General features: G+C 51.4%; 8 protein-coding genes across 8 annotated transcripts; 6 read left to right on the plus strand and 2 right to left on the minus strand.

Annotated features, from left to right (window-relative positions):
* Nucleotides 1–178: 178 nt before the first annotated feature.
* AtWU_02402 (phosphatidylethanolamine N-methyltransferase) lies at nt 179–3,360 on the plus strand (the record flags this gene model as incomplete). The annotated part of the gene is made up of 4 exons (XM_035497516.1): nt 179–359; nt 488–3,056; nt 3,124–3,214; nt 3,292–3,360. The coding sequence occupies 4 exons, from the start codon at nt 179–181 to the stop codon at nt 3,358–3,360; spliced, it is 2,910 nt and encodes a 969-aa protein (XP_035353409.1).
* A 1,770-nt stretch (nt 3,361–5,130) lies between these two features.
* On the plus strand, nt 5,131–6,164 carry AtWU_02403 (3' exoribonuclease family protein; the record flags this gene model as incomplete). The annotated part of the gene is made up of 2 exons (XM_035497517.1): nt 5,131–5,269; nt 5,329–6,164. The coding sequence occupies 2 exons, from the start codon at nt 5,131–5,133 to the stop codon at nt 6,162–6,164; spliced, it is 975 nt and encodes a 324-aa protein (XP_035353410.1).
* A 430-nt stretch (nt 6,165–6,594) lies between these two features.
* AtWU_02404 (uncharacterized protein) lies at nt 6,595–7,153 on the plus strand (the record flags this gene model as incomplete). Its single annotated transcript, XM_035497518.1, has 2 exons — nt 6,595–6,666; nt 6,728–7,153. 2 exons carry the CDS (start codon nt 6,595–6,597, stop codon nt 7,151–7,153), a joined length of 498 nt encoding a protein of 165 aa, XP_035353411.1.
* Nucleotides 7,154–9,571: 2,418 nt separating this feature from the next.
* Nucleotides 9,572–10,096, plus strand: AtWU_02405 (uncharacterized protein; the record flags this gene model as incomplete). Its single annotated transcript, XM_035497519.1, has 2 exons — nt 9,572–9,630; nt 9,697–10,096. 2 exons carry the CDS (start codon nt 9,572–9,574, stop codon nt 10,094–10,096), a joined length of 459 nt encoding a protein of 152 aa, XP_035353412.1.
* Nucleotides 10,097–10,515: 419 nt separating this feature from the next.
* AtWU_02406 (uncharacterized protein) lies at nt 10,516–12,567 on the plus strand (the record flags this gene model as incomplete). Its single annotated transcript, XM_035497520.1, has 1 exon — nt 10,516–12,567. One exon carries the CDS (start codon nt 10,516–10,518, stop codon nt 12,565–12,567), a length of 2,052 nt encoding a protein of 683 aa, XP_035353413.1.
* Nucleotides 12,568–13,505: 938 nt separating this feature from the next.
* On the minus strand, nt 13,506–15,506 carry AtWU_02407 (proline--tRNA ligase; the record flags this gene model as incomplete). Its single annotated transcript, XM_035497521.1, has 4 exons — nt 13,506–13,516; nt 13,579–14,840; nt 14,909–15,078; nt 15,135–15,506. 4 exons carry the CDS (start codon nt 15,504–15,506, stop codon nt 13,506–13,508), a joined length of 1,815 nt encoding a protein of 604 aa, XP_035353414.1.
* A 252-nt stretch (nt 15,507–15,758) lies between these two features.
* AtWU_02408 (chaperonin-containing T-complex alpha subunit TCP1) lies at nt 15,759–17,769 on the plus strand (the record flags this gene model as incomplete). Its single annotated transcript, XM_035497522.1, has 6 exons — nt 15,759–15,801; nt 15,867–15,914; nt 15,970–16,055; nt 16,115–16,219; nt 16,288–17,322; nt 17,386–17,769. The coding sequence occupies 6 exons, from the start codon at nt 15,759–15,761 to the stop codon at nt 17,767–17,769; spliced, it is 1,701 nt and encodes a 566-aa protein (XP_035353415.1).
* Nucleotides 17,770–18,278: 509 nt separating this feature from the next.
* On the minus strand, nt 18,279–20,525 carry AtWU_02409 (WD40 repeat domain-containing protein; the record flags this gene model as incomplete). The annotated part of the gene is made up of 3 exons (XM_035497523.1): nt 18,279–19,660; nt 19,717–19,827; nt 19,880–20,525. 3 exons carry the CDS (start codon nt 20,523–20,525, stop codon nt 18,279–18,281), a joined length of 2,139 nt encoding a protein of 712 aa, XP_035353416.1.
* Nucleotides 20,526–20,747: the final 222 nt, after the last annotated feature.

A 20,747-nucleotide genomic window follows, 5' to 3' on the forward strand; every position in this document is an offset into this window, starting at 1 on the left:
GCGACCTCGAGGGATTCCCCAATGCGGCTTGGTGACTCAGAATTGAGAAGCACGGACCAATCATAGTTACCCTGACGCTTTAAATACGGCCTGCCCCCAGCACCTCTGTCACATGCTTTTCTCTCGACTGTGCGCTTTTTTTCATTCCTTACCCTTAACCACTTCTCGGTAAACAATCATGGATCGAGGCCTCTCAACAGGCACTCATATCGGGGATGATGGACTTCGCGAGAGGTTTCAGGCCTCTCAGTCCGACTCATCCCTGGGCGCTGGTGCACTCACTGCTGCCGGTGAGGTCGAAGCCAAGGATGGCACAAGCCAGAATAAGAAAACTTTTGGCAGGACCCCTGATGGTACAGGTAGGCATTCCATTGAGTTATGTGTTTGAGCCTGGTTGGACTCAGAGATTCTGTAATCATTCAATGATGGCGGACTTCTACGTTATAGTGGCGGAAGTTGGCGGCTAATTTACCTCATTGCTTCTTAGTGTTCACGGTGCCCCAAACCCACGACATGGTCTCTCAACTCCTGTCGCCTTCGGAACCTAAGAATTTGTCCGATGTGATAGTTCTGGCTATACTGGGTGCACACATCCTTCTACTGTGGTGGCTCCCGGACTTTGCCAAAATACCTGTGTTTGCGGTCATCTACCTCTTCTGGCGTGCAGCTTACAATGCCGGAATAGGATGGCTTTTGCATAACCAGTCCCATCACAAGACCCTTGTGCGCTGGGCAGAAAAAACAAAGATCTTTGTGAACCCCTCTACTAACCAGAATCCGCACCCTAAAGTGTATAACTTGCTCAAGCGGGAATTGGAGACTAAGATCCCTACAGATTATTCCTTTGAAGAAGCTCCGATTGAGTACAACACTTGGCTTGTCTTTAGACGCTTGGTGGACTTGATCTTGATGTGCGACTTCACGTCATATTGTCTCTTTGCTATAGCATGTAGCCACCATCCTGTGGGTGAGAGCATGTTGATGACAGTCTCGCGTTGGTCGGCCGGCATTGTGCTCGTCCTGTTCAACCTTTGGGTCAAACTAGACGCTCACCGCGTGGTTAAAGACTATGCTTGGTACTGGGGAGACTTTTTCTACCTCATCGACCAAGAGTTGACGTTCGATGGCGTCTTCGAAATGGCCCCTCACCCCATGTATTCGGTCGGATACGCCGGGTACTACGGTATCTCTCTGATGGCAGCCAGCTACAAAGTACTCTTCATCTCCATAATCGCCCATGCAGCTCAATTCGCCTTTTTGGTGTTTGTCGAAAACCCGCACATCGACAAGACGTACAACCCTCCTCCACCGCGGAAGCGTATGACCGAACAAGACTCTGTATCTACATCATCTCAGGCCACTGAGCCTTCCGTTGCCTCAGCGTCAACCGATGAGCCACTGCCCCAAGCGACAACATCCCCAAGCGGCCCACCTCCTTCAGTTCACAATCTCCTGGGTTTCAACAACTTGGATCTGTATCGGATAACGGATACATCATCAATCCTGATCCAACTACTCGTATTTGCACTGACCGTTCTGACGCCCTCAACGCCCCGATACCAATTTCTCTTCGTGGCCAATGCCGCCGTATGGAGACTGGTGTTTTCGGTGGGCATCGGATACCTTTTGACCGAGCAATCCGACTGTAAAGCGTGGACCCGTCATTTTCTTAAGTATGGTGAATCACCTAATGAGGCCTGGAACCAGTGGAAAGGCACTTATCATCTGAGTATGATTATGTGCTATGCTAGTTTCATTGCTGCCGTATGGAAAATGTACACGCTGCCCGCTGACTGGGGCTACGGTCTGGTCTTGCTCCGTCATGTTCTGGGCGCCGGGCTCATTAGCTTGCAAATCTGGACCTCTGCCAGCATCTACGAGTCTCTCGGGGAGTTTGGCTGGTTCTATGGGGACTTTTTCTTCGAAGGGGCCCATAAGTTAACGTATAACGGTATTTATCGCTTCCTGAACAATCCTGAACGGGTGCTCGGTCTGGCCGGCGTCTGGGGCGCTGTCTTGATCACAAGTAGTGGCGCGATTACATTCCTGGCCCTCTTGAGCCACATTCTAAGTATGGCTTTCATCCAATTCGTGGAGCGCCCGCACATGCAGAAGCTGTATGGCCGAAGCCTGCGACAGGATGCGGGGCTGGTCAAGAGCCTGAAGCGGACCCTGCCCCCCACTCTTCGTCAGCTTCATGGAAGCGTGGACAAGATCTTCGATGATTCCTTCGAGTTTATCGAGGATCTGATCGACACCGCTCGCCCTAAACTAGCTGCCGGCGTCAATACTTTCGTCAAGGACACTACTGCGCTATTCCAGACATATCCCGCGCGTGTGACCATCTCCCGCATTGATGAGGACCTCGCTGGCTTGGACTCCCGGGACTATGCCCTGGAAGTCGAAGGCACGGATTCATCCTCTCTCGAGGAGTGCGATAAGAGTACTGGTAGAGAAGGTGCCAATGCTCGCGTGCCCCTCGACAGACGAGGCGACTTGAAGAACCTGGTCTTCGAATACGGCTCCCCGATCAAAGTCAAATGGACCGCTCCTCTGAATCACGGCAAGAAGGACTGGATCAGCTTGTACCGAGTCACGGACAATACCTCGCGTGAAGTCTCTCGCGTCTCTTCTCAAGGAAGATGGGTCGCCACAAACGAGGGTTTCTACGACAACCTCACCTGCGAGAAGGGCATCGTATCCAGCGACATTGTCACCCAAAACAGTGAGCATCGCGACGTCGCCACCGGCGAAGTCATTTTCTCAGGCGACAAGCTCTTTTGGACTCAAGGTGTCTTCGAGTTCCGTTATCACCACAATGGCAAACACAATGTCATGGCGATATCTCGACCCTTCGAGATCCGCATCCGGCGCTTCGATGAAGAATCCTTCGAAGATAACCAGGCGTCTGTCGAAAAGAGTCTCCTCCCTGTTGTCCGCAACTGCTTCGATCGTGACCCGGAAATTGCTCCCGAAACTGTGGAAGAGCAGTTTGGTAGCCTTGTAGAGCGTGACGGCAAGTTCGCTAAGAGAGTCGTCTTTGCTGTACATCAAATGTGAGTAACTATATCACTGATAGTTCCAGCGACCAATAATCAGTACGCTAATCTCTATATATTCTAGGTTCGGTATCGAATTCGCCCCTGAAGTAGTCCGAGCCGATGGGACTGTTCGGAACCTCGCTTGGAGGATCTGTAATGCGAAGCGGGTCTTGGTGAGTATTTATCCTTCCACAAATCTGTCCTTTTCAATTCTTCAATACAGAGGGCTAATAGGTCATGTTTACACTAGGCTCCTTACAGCATGACCAGAGATGGTGCTACAACGCCCACTGAGGCGCATGAGAAGGATGAAGAGTGAAGAGTGTTTCTTACTGACTGGGCGGGGTGGATAAATGCAACGCCGTTGCGACTTTTTCAGCTTATTTATCCCATTTTCTCTACTGCAGATCGAAACTCGGTCGGCTGGTGTATTACAGGAGTGAGAGACTAGTTGTGTAGTTGCATGGTGCTGCAGGAAGTCCGAGATGGGATTACAAATGATAAACAAGTGTAAATAAAACTTCACCATACATATGGCTATTCCACTTCTCTGTTACTTTTACTTTGGCTTTACGGGTACTAAAGTTGTAGGTGTAGTGGGTATGTGGAAGACAAGTATTGGTATCAAGATGAGAAGATATCATTATTTTTACTAGCTATAACAAGGCGGACAAGACGAGAGAAAGTCTGCAGGCAGACGAGAAAGTCAGCTCACGATCCACTCAAGAATGTGGTTCTGAGATATAGGGCATGGACTCTATTCCAAAAGAGAATAGAGTATATGGAAGGATCAGCCAAGCCGGGTAATTCATCCCTTCCCCTGCCAGTTCCGATCCCCCGTCAAGCCATCCAAAACGAACGACGAGGCGGGAAAAAGGCCCTGACACAAGTCAGGCACAACAAACATGCCAACGCCGACAATACAGACAACAACGATATAGCCTACCTCTCCAGGACTCCACAACCTTCCTCCCTTGAACGCCTGCACATCTTCCCAAGGGAAAATAGCGAGCGTAAGGTCCAGTATAAGGGAGATGGAAAAGTAGATCGTTGAAGTCATATGCATGACATTGTTGGATGATGCAGGCCCGAGGGGCGGTTCTCCAAGAAGATCATTGAATGGATTGACTTGTTGTCATCATCGACGTGTGGGTTTGTTGTGTTTATGGTTTGTGTGTAATCGAAAGTTATAAGCATACCTCTTCTGACGAGTCCAGGATCATGTAGTTGCGGTGTGTGCCAATGGCACTTATGATTTTACAATTCCCTAGGTAAGTCTTGAGAGCTGTCAGTAAGATTGTTGACTGAAAGCAATGAGTGGAACAAGTTGTGATGTTTGTCCAAATGGATCAGGAGTTTTTGGTAAGGTATTTTGTTTTCTTCAAGGTTTTTGCAGAAGCAGAACTGAAAAAAATGTTTCTCATCATTGGATGAATGGTCCAGGGTTGAGGCCTGGAGGGGTGTGGGAGGGGAAAAGAGGGTGGCATACCAATTAGTTTACAATGGCGGATTTGAGGTGATATAGCTATAGCTATTATCCTATAATCTTATAGCAATGTCAGCAAAGCTACTCAACCAGACATGGAAGAGAAAACATGAGGCAATTGTAGGTGCATAATCAGATGGTGATGCATGTTTGTTCAAGGCCCATTTGTTTGTCGCCAGAACTGAAAGATTTTTGGATCTTGTTCATCAAGCAAGGATAGGAAGGAAGTGAAGAAGTGGGAAAGACTCACATTATACTAGTTAGTAACAAGTTGCCAACAAAGGCAGACTTGAAATAATTGAAGTCTCAACATAAAAGACTTGCTGCTTTTCGCAAACAATCAAGCTTGTGTGGTGCGGGAGAAGAAGAGAAAGGAAAAGCGCGAGTCGAAGCGAAGAAAAGGAAAAATGGACGAGGAAAAAGAAAGCGCCGAATTCCGCGCTGCCCGCCTTGCAAACCATGCAAACATCCCTCAAAATTGTAGATGACCGCTTCTGGACATCGACAGCAGCTCTTCTTGGCCATCCAAGTTTCTGACCCAAATCTTTGTCTCGCTTCCTCAATCGCTTGTCGCGCTGGTACGAGGATGCCAAGTCATGTGTAATGACTGACAGACGAAGAATCAATGGGCCGCCTAGCGGCACGAGGCCGGCCGTTTTCGCCTCATCTCTCAAGTCCGCTTCTAGCATTTCCACCGGCAGACCACGACGTCAAAGGCAGCCGGATGAGCTTCGCAAGATCTGTAAGGAGAACTGCGATTCTTTGTTGGATGATACTATGGCTAATGTACTTTTATTCTAGTCCTGAAGACAGGTCTCATCCCTTCGGCATCTGGTTCCGCCTATCTTGAATTCGAACCCTCCGCATCACTTGCTGCTGCACGCTCAAACCCCCAATCCCTGATTCCTCCTTCCTCGGCATTGAAGCTTGCCTGTACAGTTCATGGCCCTAAGCCCCTGCCGCGCTCGGCTAGCTTTTCGCCAAACGTCGTCCTTACGACACACGTCAAGTATGCGCCGTTTGCTGCCCGCCAAAGAAAAGGGCATATCCGCGATGCTAGCGAACGGGACCTGGGTGTGCACCTAGAGACGGCACTTAGGGGAGTGATCGTTGCTGAGCGCTGGCCGAAGAGTGGCCTCGACATCACGATCACCATCCTGGAAGCAGAAGATGATCGCTGGTGGGGCGATGCACCCGACTCGCATGATGCTCCTTGGGGAATGATGAATGTGTTGGCTGGTTGCATTACCGCTGCGTCTGCGGCAATTGCTGATGCTCGAATTGACTGCCTTGATCTTGTAGCTGGTGGTGTGGCTGCCATCGTCTCCGACGAGTCAGCAGAGGGTGAAACATCCACTCCTAAGCTGATGCTCGATACGGACCCAGCTGAGCACAAGTCTATTTTGTCTGCCTGTGTCGTCGCCTACATGCCCTCTAGGGATGAGATTACGGAATTATGGCTCAAGGGCGATCATTCTAAGGCATCATTAGGCACTACTGATCAGAGTCTGAACCATGAATCTCTCATTGATGGGGCAGTGAATGCAGCTCGGGGTGCCCACACAGTGCTTGCAGAGGCTGTGAAGGAGTCTGCAGAGAGGTTTGCTGGTTTATCCGCTGGGGCAAACACGGCGTAATTGTGAACCTGATTTGTGCACATGTGGCGTTGTTCAATATCATATATCCTTCACATCTTAGCACCTAATACAATGCGCTCCCACTATGCCTCCCTTCCCACCAACCTCTTATAACTTCGTATTTCCTCGTGCTGTGCGGTTTTATCTGCGAACTGCCATCCATGGCTATTCCACGGCGACGATGTCATTGCTTGGTGAATCAGTTAACAAGGGAATCTTCGTCTCTTCATCTCTTCATCTTGTGGTCTTCTACATCTTCTATGAATTCTGCCTCCTTTCCCTCTCTTCTTCTCTCTTTCTCAACCAACCTTCTTCTACAACCCTCTCAACCGGACCAAACAAGGTGTTCGTCAAGTCAAGTCATATCACCTTGTCTCTCTACACAACATCCTGATACCTCATCCTCAACTGCTCTTCATCCACCGTAAAAATGACTAAGCCTAATCCCAACGACACTATCGTGTTCCTCTACATGTGCCTCCTGTATTCTGACTTCAGAGTTGTAAGTCTCCCCCCCTTCTACTCAATGCTCCTCTTCCCTCACCTACTAACATGCCCATCAGGTCGACTGGAAGGCTCTCAGCGAGGCCACCAACCTCAACAATGGGGCCGCTCGCATGCGTTACCACCGTCTGAAGAAGAACCTTGATGCCATCATCAAGAATGGCAAATATGACTTGAGCATCGGTTCCGCCACCACCCCAACCAAGAAGCATGCCTTGGATATGATCACTGCTACCGACAAAGAAAGCAGTGTTGAGCCTACCAGCCCCATCATCGAACACTCTGCTGGAGTCGTTAGCATCGCCAGTCTCCTTAACCCGGCATCCCCCAAGCGCAAGATGGCGGATGAGGTTGATGATGACTCCGAAGCCTCGACCATCATCGATAACAGCTTCCGCTTCATGCCCATCTACGCTCCTGTTACGCGTTCCCCCAGCTCTCAGGGTCTGATGCCAGCCGCGAAGAAGGCTAAGAAGGAGGAGTGAGGAATCGGTGTTCATTGCTTGCTTGCTTGCTCACCATATGGGAGCTCAGAGAGTCGGTATTGAATTTTAGTTTGCGGAGATGTGACCGGCTCCTTTTTTCGTTTCTCTGTTTCTTGTTATTTTCCTCTTGCTTGGGGAGTTAGTAGGTTAACTGAATCTGGACGGAAATCGGGCGTTTGGGCGTTTGTATATATTATATCTCGGGCCTTTCTCGGTTGTTCAACTGAGATGGGACTGGTTTCCAAGTGCCCTTAGTTGAATGAAGGATTTCTCGTCATACTACGGCTTTCTAATTGTAAACGGGGAGCGTAGGCTAAGATCGTAGTAGACTAGGAGGCATTATTAGTACGTGCCATTGTCTGAGGGCCTTCGAGTTTGTGTTGTTAGGACTACTGTATTTCACACCAGGAAAATCCTCCATAGTATGATCGTGATCTCTAGAACTTGCTATAGTTGTGCTGCAACATGAGTTGAATGAAAACCGGCAGTATGGTATAGTATTTTCCTTAGCAATCACCGTCCTGTGGGCAATTGTCAGAGAGAAATTACTGAAGATAGCTAGTTATATTGATATCATCATATTAGTAAGTAATTAGTAGTTAGTAAAGAAAGTGTGCCGTTCGAGTTGCTAGTATATCGAGTTCTCCACTGGACTGTGTGTATACAGAGCGGAGGCCCGATATATAGTAAGCTTAGTTATAGGCATGCACAGCATGGATTCCACCTACTACCTAGCTTGAAGGAAGACTATATAATGCATGAAATAGTACGCCACATGCAGATTAACGCAATCTCACAATGCCACTTACAATGCTAATTGTTTCCCCCCACCACCGTGAAGCACGTACATATAACAGAGCAACTATGATCATACGATCTTGTGGTTATACTTTGGTACAAACCACACAATCACCGCCACCAGGAACAGGGCCCTTGTACTAAATTAGTCGATCGATTGAGGGGCAGAAGTGAAGCGTGGATGATAATCAATCCCAGTGCGTTAGCGTCCATCAATCACATTTGTGTGATCGGAGCCGACAACTCGAGTAGGTTAGTGGTCCGGTTTAAGCATCATTTAGGCGCAATTGTAAGGGCCACTTTTTTTTTGTTTTTTATTCTCGATATTAGGTACGGTCTAGATAGGTTGGATTTTCTTGCGCGTCTGCCCCCGTCTAGTCTAGTTGGAATCATATCTCCGTTTGGAACTAATCTAAGGCTGAGTGGAGCTGTCGGAGGTAAAAGATGAGCTATGGATATGCAGGGTATGCAGTAGATGAGATTTGAGAGGTGTGAGTACGTGTGTAGGGGAGACTGACAATATCGACTATGGATACCTTGTTTATTATCGTGCGGGTATACTTTCATATCCCAGCTCCGAGGAGAAGGAGTACATGGATGACTATATGGTCCATGGATCAGTTTTTCCACTATTGAACGAGGTTTCAGTTCAGTTCAGGATAGCCATAAGAATTGGTTACTTCTGAATCTCTCTCCTCCGTAGACATAACTACTAAGCATAAAAGTTCATCGGGAAGCAGTTGGTAGCATCAACTCCCGGCCGCCGGGGATAATTCCCAGCGAGGAAAGGTCTCGTCCGGCGGGTGTCACCCGTGATTGGCTCCAGTCCCCTGACCTGTTTTTGCGGCGTTTGTCTTGTTCGGCCTTGGAATGGTCTCTCTTCCTTGTCAACATTCATTTTCTCCATCTCCAAGAGTCTCCATCATCCTATCCCACCCAGTCTCCAGTCTTTTCCGCCATGATCGCATCTTTTGATTTCCCAAGCAAGCATGGAGCTATCGCGCTTCGGCGTTTCAGCCCCTGAGATGCGCGATCTTGCTCCATTCCCCTCAATCTAAGAGGATGGTTCCATCTCCGATGCATGGTTCATAGTCATTTAAACTTCCCAGCTTGCTCGTGGTGAGCCCCCTGCGGCTTCCACTTTCCAGCGATAAACAAAAAATCAATCAAAAGAGGGGCATGTGTGACGAGAACACCGAGAGTGGAACAGCTAATTTTAAAAATGTTCCTGTCACAAAAGCAAAATAGGGATCCAACGTCGTCGTGTCAAACGGCACTGTCACATTCCTCCGTTAGTGCTGGGCTTCCAATAGCGGCCCAGGGTCGGGCATCTAACATGACCTGCCCCTGTCAATCGATACGGTGAATGGGGCGGGCTTTACCATAGTACACGCCCGGGATATGCTGATGCTCGGCTCGAACGAGGCCTTCCCGCTTAGTGACCGGGTCGTGGTTCGCTGTCGGTGGACGATCAACTACCCGATAGGTGCAAGGGCACGTTCATCCTCTCCGCGCTAATTTCATAGGTGTTCGTGTGCTCCATTCCGCGCGAATACTCGGCTTCTGACTGGTGCGCGCAGTCGGTTGGTCCATGGCCCTAAGCCGTCAACTCCTCGTCCCATGAACTCTGTACCTCCTCGACCCCGACCCACTCTGCTGTCGGCCGGCCTATGGTTACCGTATGTGCCTGGTAAATAACGTCAGGTCTGGATCTTTTGCTAATATTGGCATGATGGCGGTACTAGCTCGACCGCACGTCGTGCAGATCCAATTTCGACGCCCTCGCTGTCAGGTGGACTCGGGATTCTAGGTTTATGCATAGTGGGTATGAGGACGTTAGGGCTTTGCTCTGCTGCACGTTCTACACACTCGCCAGTCAGCACAGCTGCTTCGATTGTGTGCTGGGCACTGGCCGCTGGGATTCCACAATGGCCACGAGGAGGGGGTCCCTGTAATCTGTATAAGCACTTCAGACCGCGCCATTCGACTAGGGCAAATAACTATCGCAGAGCCATGGTCTTCGAGCGTGACCGGCGCAATGCGCATCTAGCTCGCAATTTCTTTTCACTGGTCCCCTCCCGTCCGCCGGCTCAGCCCCATCTTGTCTTGATGGATTACGGAGACCTGGACCACTTCTACCCCTGATACAGGCACGAACAATTATCGGATCTGCGAACCGGGCAGCTATCCCACGTAGACGATCCATTCTTTGTTCATCGATGCTGCTTTTCTCTTCTCTCAGCTTCCTCGCTCTCCCTCTCCCCGTCATTCTTCCTTCTCATCACTCCTTCATCCTCTCGAGTACGGAGTGCTCTTGCATTCAGCGACTTCGTTATGAGTTAGACGTTATCATGACAGCAGCTCTAGATTACATTCCTTTCATCCATTCATCTTCTCCGATCTGATCGTCATCACCATCCCTCGAGAAGCTCGTATTCTAACATTCGAAAGTCTTGTCGCATTGTTACTATAAACATATCTCCGCACGTACTTGATCGTTGCCACACACATCACAGCCATACCAAATCTATCCATATGGTTTAGCTGCAGCTGGTGACACCATTATGGTTGCCTTCAAGCGATTCTTCCATGCGGAGAAATCTTCGCCGGCAAATTTGGACGGCCAAGAAGCTCGGGCAGGCAGTCTAGGAGGCGATGATCACGGCTTGCCCAACATGAAGACATCCCGGCGCATGGCCGCGGGAGCTCATGACCAGACGCCTGCAGAGCAGTGTGAAGTAACGCACACTCAGCTACAGTCAAGGCCCCTATCCTCTCGTTCGCATGCGCCTCCATCTCGGGCATCAACTCGCCCTCCGGGGAAGGTCACCCGGCACGTTGATCTGCTTGATGCTTTGTTCTCCTCGCACCGGTATCATATCCAAAGCAGCAGCACCTTGTCGCCGATCACACCATACAATGAAGACATAGCCGAACGGAACATGGCTCCCTTCTTAAGAGGACTGGCGCTCAAAAACGCCTACTCGCATCCGGTCTCAAGTCTGTATCAGGAAGACGTAGCAGACCGGAATATCTCGAGTAGAGGCAGCAGTCGCTCCATTCCCCGCAGTACTAGCTCGCGCTCTCAAGCTACACCACCTCGTTCCCGGCAGGGATCACAGAGGTATGTAGATAATACTAGGGATCGTCCGCAGTCACGGGGGAAAAGCACGCGGTTGGCGCGGTCAACCTCTCCGGAGAGTTCGGTCTCTGTACCTCAATTGCGTACTGAGGAGCGCCCTGGCTCTTCGAGGGAAGGCGCCTTCCAGAGAAGCTCCCTGCGATCTCAACGGTCTGCCCCTGACTTGCTGGCTGAACGGATCAATACGCCTAGGGAAGAATCAGTTTCGGGTTCAAATGGATACTTGGGCATCCCTCCTGCTCACAAACAAGGCGACAAGTGGAGCAATACGCCCCTACCTGATAGCCCAACACTACCACTATCTATTGGTAGTGACAGTACGAGCGAGACTGAATCCTTTCAGGATACACAGAGCACTCCAGCATCCCCTCGTCAAGGAAGCAAGAAGAACATCCGAGACCTTTCTATTAACACAAAGCTAGCAGCTCGAGGAAGTCCAACTGCGAAAATTGCACATCGGGCGATACAGCCGCCTACTCCCAGTGCTGTCGATCCCAAGCAAGCTCCTAGCATTGCGGAGGTTATGAACAGCCCTCTCCCTGTGGGAACACCAACATCCATCGCCTCCATGCCTCCGTCCAACGACAAAGTCATCGAGATTATGGACATGTTCAGGCAGGCTTTTGCTTCGACCCAAGAGGTCACACCACACCCTACCTTTGAGAGTCTCCAAGATGCTATTGTCAGGGAGATCAATTCTCACGAGGCCTTTCAGCGCATTTCCTTCCCCACTGAACCCTCACTCACTCCTTCGCCGTCTCAGGAATCCTTTGACAGGGCTCCTCATGTGCCATTGTGCCCCGCGCCTGGTTTGGAACGGAGCTCCTCTTCAAAGGAAGGACAATTCTCGAAACTCATCCGCAAAAGCTCCTTCAAAAAGCACAAGAGAACTCCTGAGCAGCGCAGAAGCATCTCCACGAGCGTTCCCGTGACGACTCTCCGGGCCACACAGACAACAAGTCGACGCAGGCACACTGATGCTCCTCTCCCCTCCCCAGGAGTTCTCGGCAACAGGGAGACGAAGCAGCAAAAGATGGAGAGCCCTCAGGAGGAAATGACCTACATGGATCTACTTCAATCGTTCCGCCAACCTCCAAGCAACTCAGGCCGCACTGTATCCATGAGAACCAACTCGTCTCATGGCAACCTAACGAACATGAGCGGTGCCCCATCAGTCCTCCGCATGCGCGCGCAAGCCTCCCCAGTTAGAATTAGCCAGATCAGCTACTCAGAAGACGACAGCGACGACGAAGAAATCATCCAACTACCCAGCGTTGGCGGGACACCGCACGTCTGCATCCAGGGTGTCGATCAGAACAACGTCACCTACATGGCTAGAAACACGACTCCGCGCAACGCCTACCGCCTCATGAACTGGCCGCGGAAATCAAGTCCCAATGCGTACAGCAAAAATGCCCTTTCCAGCGAGCGGATCCCTTCGCGAACTTCGTCCAGAAATGGACAGCAGTTCTAAGTCACCGCACTGGGTGCAGACTCGTTGACTGCTGCTTTCTTGCTAATGCTTCACTCTCTTGATACCCCATACCCCTCCCTCTTTGACAATGATACCCCTTGTTCCCAAAAGAAAACAGCACCATCATGTCCACTCCCTTTACAACCTAAAATCGTTAATCCGCTCCTTCCGTCCAATCATTTGATATGATAGTCTCATGCAATACATGCAGACTAAACACATTTCGATCTCTACAACCTCACGCGCTCTCTCATCTTTTCTATACAACCACAGTCCTTTCACTTTGCATACGGCATCCAGCTTTTCATCTCTTATTCGGTCACTTCATCACTCATTCCTTACTCTCTGCACGGTTTTCGCATATTTTCTCTACACTGCATCTCTCATTTTCAAGCGTCCTAGCGCTCACTCTTCTGTATCCTTCTCTGTCACATTCCCTTTCTCTTTCCGTTTATTACCAGCGACAGTTTAAATAGGCAGCCAGTCCTTGTCATCTATCAGCTGAAAAAAAGAAAATAATATAATACAATCATACTAAAATAAAAGAGACTATATCAAAAACAAATTCTTTCAATTCAACTCGCTAGCTACTGAAACGACCTATATCTGACTCCCCCGATGGTAAACCGATGAAAGGTATCTCAAGGAATATCATATCTGCCCCACCCAACTCGCATCATCCATGCAATTGTATGCATCTAAACTCCTGAATTTCACTTGTTTCTTTTTTTTTTATTTGTTCTTTGTCTTTTCTGAAGACGCTCGTGGATTTCTTTTTAGGGTCCCTATGTCGAACTCAACGTGAAACTGTATTGGCAGGAATGGAAAAGTCATAACAGTCATAGGAAGGAAGGAAACTGGATGATAGAGAATTTTTTAGGGGAAAAAAAATATATTGAAACATCCGGATCCAACACGTTAGTAGTAGTAGATTGCGTTTAGTACGAGCCTGTTGGGATGATTGTGTTAGATATATTGTGGGTGAAGTAGGGGATCTGGATATGAACTTACGTCCGAACATGCACCACTTCTCGGCGAAGCGGGTGCAGTGGGGGTTGGTACACTTGGTCTCGCCGGGGACGATGCCCTCGGGCTGGTCGAAGGGAATGCAGAGAGACTTGGCACCCATGCTAGGAGCGCGGGCATCCTGGGGAACACCGGAGTCCTCCTCGTGCTTGCGGGCACTCAGGTCCTTGATCTGGTCCTCACACTCCTCGGTCAAGCAGTGGGGGATCAGGCAGACGTTCTTGTCGTTCAGGGCGGGGGTGAAGTCATCCCAGTTGGTGATGATCTTGCGGTGGGAGCGGTACTCGGCGTCGGCGCGGTTGTACAGGTCCTTCTGGATGGTTTCCAGGAGAGCGGGCACGGCGGTGGACAGCTCGGAGATCTGGATGGGAGCCTTGCCGTCCTTTCCGGGGACGTCACGACGAGCAGCGGTGACGAAGCCGCCGGCAAGCTCGCCAGGACCGAACTCGAGACGCAGAGGGACACCGCGGAGTTCCCACTCGTTGAACTTCCAGCCGGGGGAGTAACCTTCTCTCAGATCGCTCTCGGCGCGGACGCCGGCGTCGCGGAGGGTGGAAACGAGGCGCTCAACCTCGCCGTAGAGCTTCTTGCGCTCCTCATCGGTGGTCTTGGCGGTGATACCGACGGGGACGATGATGGTCTGGGTGTCAGCGACACGAGGAGGGAGGACGAGACCGCGGTTGTCACTGTGGATCATGACCATGACACCGAGGGTACGGGTGGACAGACCCCAGGAGTTCTGCCACACGTGGAGAGGAGCGGCCTTCTCCTTGTCGTCGCTCTTGGCGGAGGGGTCCTCGACGGTGATACCGAACATCTTACTGAAGTTCTGGCCCAGACCGTGGGAGGTACCACCCTGGATACCACGACCGGTGGCGGGGATGTAGCCCTCAACGGTGGTGGTGTAGAGACCACCGGCGAACTTCTCCTTCTCGGTCTTCTGACCCTTGACAACAGGAACAGCCAGAAGTTCCTCGTAGATACGAGCATAGAGGTCGAGGATTGTCATAACCTCCTCGTGAGCACCCTCCTTGGTCAGGTGGGCTGTGTGACCCTCCTGCCACAGGAACTCTCTGGTTCTGAGGAAAGGCTGGGGGTGCTTGAACTCCCAACGGACGACGGAGTTCCACTGGTTGAGCTTGAGGGGCAAGTCACGGTGACTTCTGATCCACTTGGCGTAGTAGGGGTACATGACAGTCTCAGACGTGGGACGGATAGCGATCTTCTTCTCCAGAGGGGTGGAACCACTGTAGCAGAGAGGGGGTTATCAGTGACTTGTCTATATGAGGGTGTGTCTAGAGATAAGGAAACATACGCGTGTGTCACCCAAGCGACCTCAGCAGCAAAGCCCTCGATGTGGTCCTTCTCCCTCTGCAGCACATCCTCAGACACGAAAAGAGGGAAAGAGCAGTTCTTGACGCCCATCTTCTTGATGTAAGTGTTGAACCACTGCTGGATCTCCTCCCAGATGAAGTAGGAAGCGGGCTGGCGCAAATCAGTACAGGTCGTCGACGAGTTCCCGGGCGAACAGGACAACCCACCTTGAGAATGAAGCATCCGGAGACATCGTAGTAGTCAAGCATATCACCCTTGGTCAGGACCTGCTGGTACCAACCAGGGAAATCCTCCTCCTTGGCGACATCAATACCGATCAGAGCAGCGCCCTCGATCTTCTTCTTGGGAGCCTTGGCAGCGGGCTTCTTGGCCTCCTGCTTGCCAATTCCCTTGTTCGCGGCCTTCTCAGCCTTGTCGGCGGCCTGCTTGGCCAGCTTAGCAGCCTTCTTTGCGGCGTTCTTGGAGACCTCTCCCTGGGGAGCATCGGCATCGGCGGGGTTCTGGGTGCGATCAGGAAGGGTCTGGGCGGCGGGGGCCTCGACAGGGGCCGCGGCGTCAGCGGGGGTTTGGCTTGCCATGTTGAGAGGAAGACAACGGTCGCGCAAACAGCAGAGGAGGACCGGATACGAAGGGAAGGCGAAGATAAGAGGAAGATCTGGGGCGGGAAGAGGGGTTGAGTCAAAGTGGGATGCATCTGCAAATCTTCACCGCCCGGGGCCGGCAGAACTTTTAGTGCAAACATTCGAGGCGAACGTCCAGCGGCTTCAGGCATTTGGCTGTCGGAGCTTGTCTTTCCCCCTATTTCCTACATCTCCGTCTGTTTCACCATCATGGCAGGCATCTTTGAGCAGCCGCGGAATGCGGACACCCTTTGTGAGTCCCCTCCCCAACCCCCAATCCCCTTCCCCTGACAGCTATCACTAACCAGTCTCGCACAGTCTTGGGGGGGCAGAAAATCACCGGCGCTGATGTGCGGGAGCAGAACGGTATGAACTGATGGATTCTTCTCGTCCAAGGAGGTGGATGCTGATGATGATGTAGTCCTTGCTACGCAGGCAATCGCCAATGTTGTCAAGAGCTCTTTCGGTCCGTCCGGTCTGGACAAGATGATGGTGGATGATATCGGTGTACGCATCACGTTTCGACCCCGCGTTCAATATAGAGCAGCTCCCTGATGGTTTAATAGGATGTCACGGTTACCAATGATGGTGCAACGATTTTGAGTCTTCTCGATATCGAGCACCCCGCTGGAAAGATTCTCGTGGATTTGGCCCAACAACAGGATAAGGAGGTCCGACCCCCCGCTCCTTGTGCTCCACACCCTGTCTTCCTATACACACGATGCTGATATCAGTCTAGGTCGGTGATGGTACTACCTCCGTCGTTCTCATTGCTGCCGAACTCCTCCGCCGCGCCAACGAGCTGATGAAAAACCGCATACACCCTACAACCATCATCAACGGTTACAGGCTAGCCCTGAGGGAAGCTGTCAAGTACATGAACGAGAACATCACCACAAAGGTTGAGACGCTTGGAAAGGACAGTTTGGTCAACATCGCCAAGACGTCCATGTCCAGCAAGATCATTGGCTCCGATGCCGATTTCTACGCCAACATGGTCGTTGATGCCATGCAACAGGTCAAGACCACCAACCAGAAGAACGAGGTCAAGTACCCCGTGAAGGCTGTCAACCTGCTCAAGGCTCACGGAAAGAGTGGTCGCGAATCCATTCTCGTCAACGGCTATGCCCTTAACTGCACCGTCGCTTCCCAGGCCATGAAGACTCGGATAACCGACGCGAAGATTGCTTGCTTGGACATGAACTTGCAGAAGGAGAGAATGAAGCTTGGCGTTCAGATCACAGTCGACGACCCCGATCAGCTGGAGAAGATCCGTGAGAGAGAATCTGGCATCGTCCTCGAGCGTGTGGAGATGATCCTCAAGTCTGGTGCCAACGTCGTCTTCACCACCAAGGGTATCGACGACATGGTTCTCAAGCTCTTCGTTGAGAAGGGTGCCATGGCTGTCCGCCGTTGCAAGAAGGAAGATCTGAGACGTATTGCCAAGGCCACTGGCGCTACCCTGATCAACACCCTCTCTGACCTCAACGGTGACGAGAAGTTCGAGGCTTCCTACCTGGGTCACGCCGAGGAAGTCGTCCAGGAGCGGATATCCGACGACGAGTGTATTCTTGTCAAGGGCACCAAGGTTCACACCTCTGCCTCCATCATCCTGCGAGGCCCCAACGACTTCAGCTTGGACGAGATGGAGCGTTCCGTACACGACTCCCTGTGCGCCGTCAAGCGTACTCTGGAGAGTGGTAGCATCGTACCCGGTGGTGGTGCCGTCGAGACGGCTCTTCACATCTACCTCGAAGAGTTCGCAGTCACAGTGGTATGTATCCCACAAAGTCCTCAGCCCCATCTCAATCCTGCTCAGCACTAACTCCACTTCCAGGGCTCCCGCGAGCAACTCGCCATCGGCGAATTCGCCCAATCCCTCCTGACCGTCCCCAAGACCTTGGCCGTCAACGCCGCCAAGGACTCCTCCGAGCTCGTTGCCCAGCTCCGTGTCCGCCACGCTCTCTCCCAGCGCGTCCAGGAAGGTGACGCCAACGAGGAAGAGAAGGCTATCGCCAAGAAGAAGACGTACCGCAACTACGGTCTCGACCTGACAAAGGGCCGTGTTCACGACGCCCTCAAGGCCGGTGTTCTGGAGCCCAGCATGGGTAAGATCAAGCAGCTCAAGAGTGCTGTCGAGGCTTGCATCGCCATTATGCGTATTGATACCATGATCAAGTTGGACCCTGAGAGGCAGGAGGATGATGGCCACGGTCACTAATTTATGTAGTCTTGTTTTACGTATGGGGAGTTCTCCTTGCTTTCTTCTAGACCTTTGTGTGGCGAGGGCTGAGAGAGAAAAAGTATAATAAGATGTTCATGAGTACAAATTTACTACCTTATTAAACTAGTATTGACGTATATATTTCTCCTGGTCTAGTCTTCTTGTTGTAGGTTTATGCTACTTGTGGCAATGCCCAAGGGTGGGTGGTAAATCGATTTATTACGGTGTATTAATCACTTCAAAGCACGTAACATATGTAAAGCAGCAGCAGTAGTAGCAGCAATGTTCAATCACAATAAGATAAAACCGAAGTCCTCGTTGCCATGCAATAAAATCCGACGCTATCAAACACAAAACAGCACGGCACCTAAAAAAGGAACAAAACAATCCAAAACACCCCGCTAAATCAAACATCTATGCTTCTTCCGACGCCATACAATGCATGCAAACCCGGTGAGCCGTAAAACAAAAAAGAAACAAAACAATTATGTAGTCCTTCGAATGGGTCATTCTTCGTCGTCATCATAGGAGTCTGGCGTTTCCGCCCAGCCACAGCGCCATCTCTTTCCTTCTGCCTCACCACTGGTTCTAAGGTCTCGGGCTTCAGGTCCTTCGCGCCAGCATCGAGCGGTGTAGTCATCGCTGACGGTGACAAGTTCGCCGTCGGCGGTCCATGACACGGCGGAGACTTCCTTCACATGGCCCCCGACTAGGGGTGTTCCGGACTGGTAAATGGGGATGGTGTCTTCTACTCGTCCTGAGTAGGCACGACGGAGACCGGAGCGGGTGGCTGATGATGGCATCGGGGGAAGGAAATCATCCTCGGCGGTTGTCTTATGATCATTGGAGAGGAATCGCTCATCTGTTGGGAAGAGGACGGAACAGTTATCGGCACTCCCAGCAGCTAGCATCTCTGGCTTGTCACCGGTGGCTTTGCGAACCCCAACTTTAACATAGAAGGTTGCAACTTGAAGACGCGGATGACGGAAGCCATATAAAGGTCCTAACCCTTCCTTGTCAGACCCACCGGTGCGACGTGGTCGATTGTTGTTCAGAGAAAGCTCGGGGGCACTTCCCAGGACCAAATGTGACGTTGAGTAGGTGTATACAGTGCCGTCCCGACACAGCGTGTATAGTCTTGCACCATCTCCGCCTAAGGCCATTGATGTGACAGCAAAGCCCCGATACTTAATGTGGCTATCCGGCTGTCTGGTAGTAGCCAAAGGAAGAACTGGACGGCCACGGCGGTTGTTGTGTGCCGTACGCAGATCCCACAGCCTCACGCAGGAGTTCGTGCTCGAAGCCGTGACGAAGAGGTTCTCGCGACCTTGCGGAAGGAAGGCCAAAGAGGTAACGGTAATATCTGAACGGCGAATTTGCGGTTCCATTTTCTCTGGTGACATGCCGGTTTGCGACGTCCATGCATGAGCGCCGTGAATAGTACTCAATACCTGAGGGAAGGCGGTCTTGGAGGTGATGGAGCCAGCAGTAATTTCTGCGTCAGATTCAAGCGAGCACCGCGCCTGCAGGCTCGGTCTGTCGAACCCTTTGCATCGAAGATCCCATATATTGACATTGCCATCACGACTGCAGGTCGCAAGAACTTTGTTATTGGCCGCTGGTTGGAACTGAACCTGCTTGACGGAGGACACATGGTTGGATAGGCAATACACCGGCGTCTGAGTGGCCATATCGATGACCAGTGCTGTTTGGTCTCCAGAGGCTGTCGCCAGTAGCATATCATCGGACGAAAACTGCAGGTCCATGATCGAGTTCGTATGTGGGCGGAACGTAAGGTATGCTCGAGAAAAGCCGCTCTTGTCGTCTTTGGCAGAATCCAACAACCGAATGCCTCCCTCCTCATCTCCTACTGCAATAAGACTATTGGCTGTGGAGCCGGTTAGTAAGTACACACAGACAGAAAGCAATCCTGTTGTCACCCACTATTGCATGCAGCAGTGCAGAACGGCAAGACGTAGCGGTCACCGGAAATATTCGCACAGTTGTGACTGTCGTTTGGTCGAGAATAGAAGTTTGACGTCAGGTCCTGCCAGCCTTCATGGATTATGAGTATACCGTCACGAACATAGGGGGATGTACAACCTACCAGCTCCTGAATTAGACCGCATAGTCACTCTATTGGCCCGAGACCCCGAAAGGCTTCGCATATACAACGCTCCGGAGGATTGCAAGGCCTGCGACCGGCGAACTGGGAGAACCTGTCGAGGAGGTTTTGTAACAGCATTTGGCTTGACATCATCATCCCTCGATTCGATCTTGAGCTGGATGTCTCGAACTGGTACAGCTACTTCTTCGTCATTCTGGACTGCATGGCGGACCTGGACTTTTTTAAGAGGTGACGACTGCAAGGGAGAGCCAATTGAAGAGAAAGAAAGCTTCCGTTTCCGGGTCGGTGTTCGTGTGAAGTCAGGTGCTTCTGGTCTATGTTCAACGGCTTTGGATGTCCTTGTAAAGGCGGGCCCAAGGCGATTGACGGCAGGGGAGCTGAGGGCTTTCAAAGCCTGGCGATTGGTTCTCACTGAGCTTGCACTATTCCCGCCATCCAGCATGGAACGAGGCGTGAAGAACCGTCTAAAAGATCGTGGAGTGACCGGGGGAGGCTTCTTGGGCTTGCGTCGGTAGCCAACGTCGGACGCTATCGAGGGCGGCGAGGAGGGAAGCTCCTGGGATGTTGTAGGAGGAAAGACGGGCTCAGACCGAGGTACTTCGGGGAGATCATGCCTGGCATCCATTGTGCTCCACAGACAGATATAAACACACAGACATTCTACAGAAACAAATGCATGGGGAGAGGGGGGAAGAGGGGGGTAAAAAAGAACGAGGTTAGAGAGCAAATGGAGGCATGGCGAGTGGAGCTGGGGGCCGTGGATGATGTCCTCCAGGCGCGGAAAAAAGGGAAAAGTCTCGTGTCGACGTGCCTTTTCGTGTCGCGCCTGACTGGATCCAGTAGGCGG

The sequence above is a fragment of the Aspergillus tubingensis genome, assembly GCF_013340325.1.
Source record: "Aspergillus tubingensis WU-2223L DNA, scaffold_3, whole genome shotgun sequence".
NCBI lineage: Eukaryota > Fungi > Ascomycota > Eurotiomycetes > Eurotiales > Aspergillaceae > Aspergillus > Aspergillus tubingensis.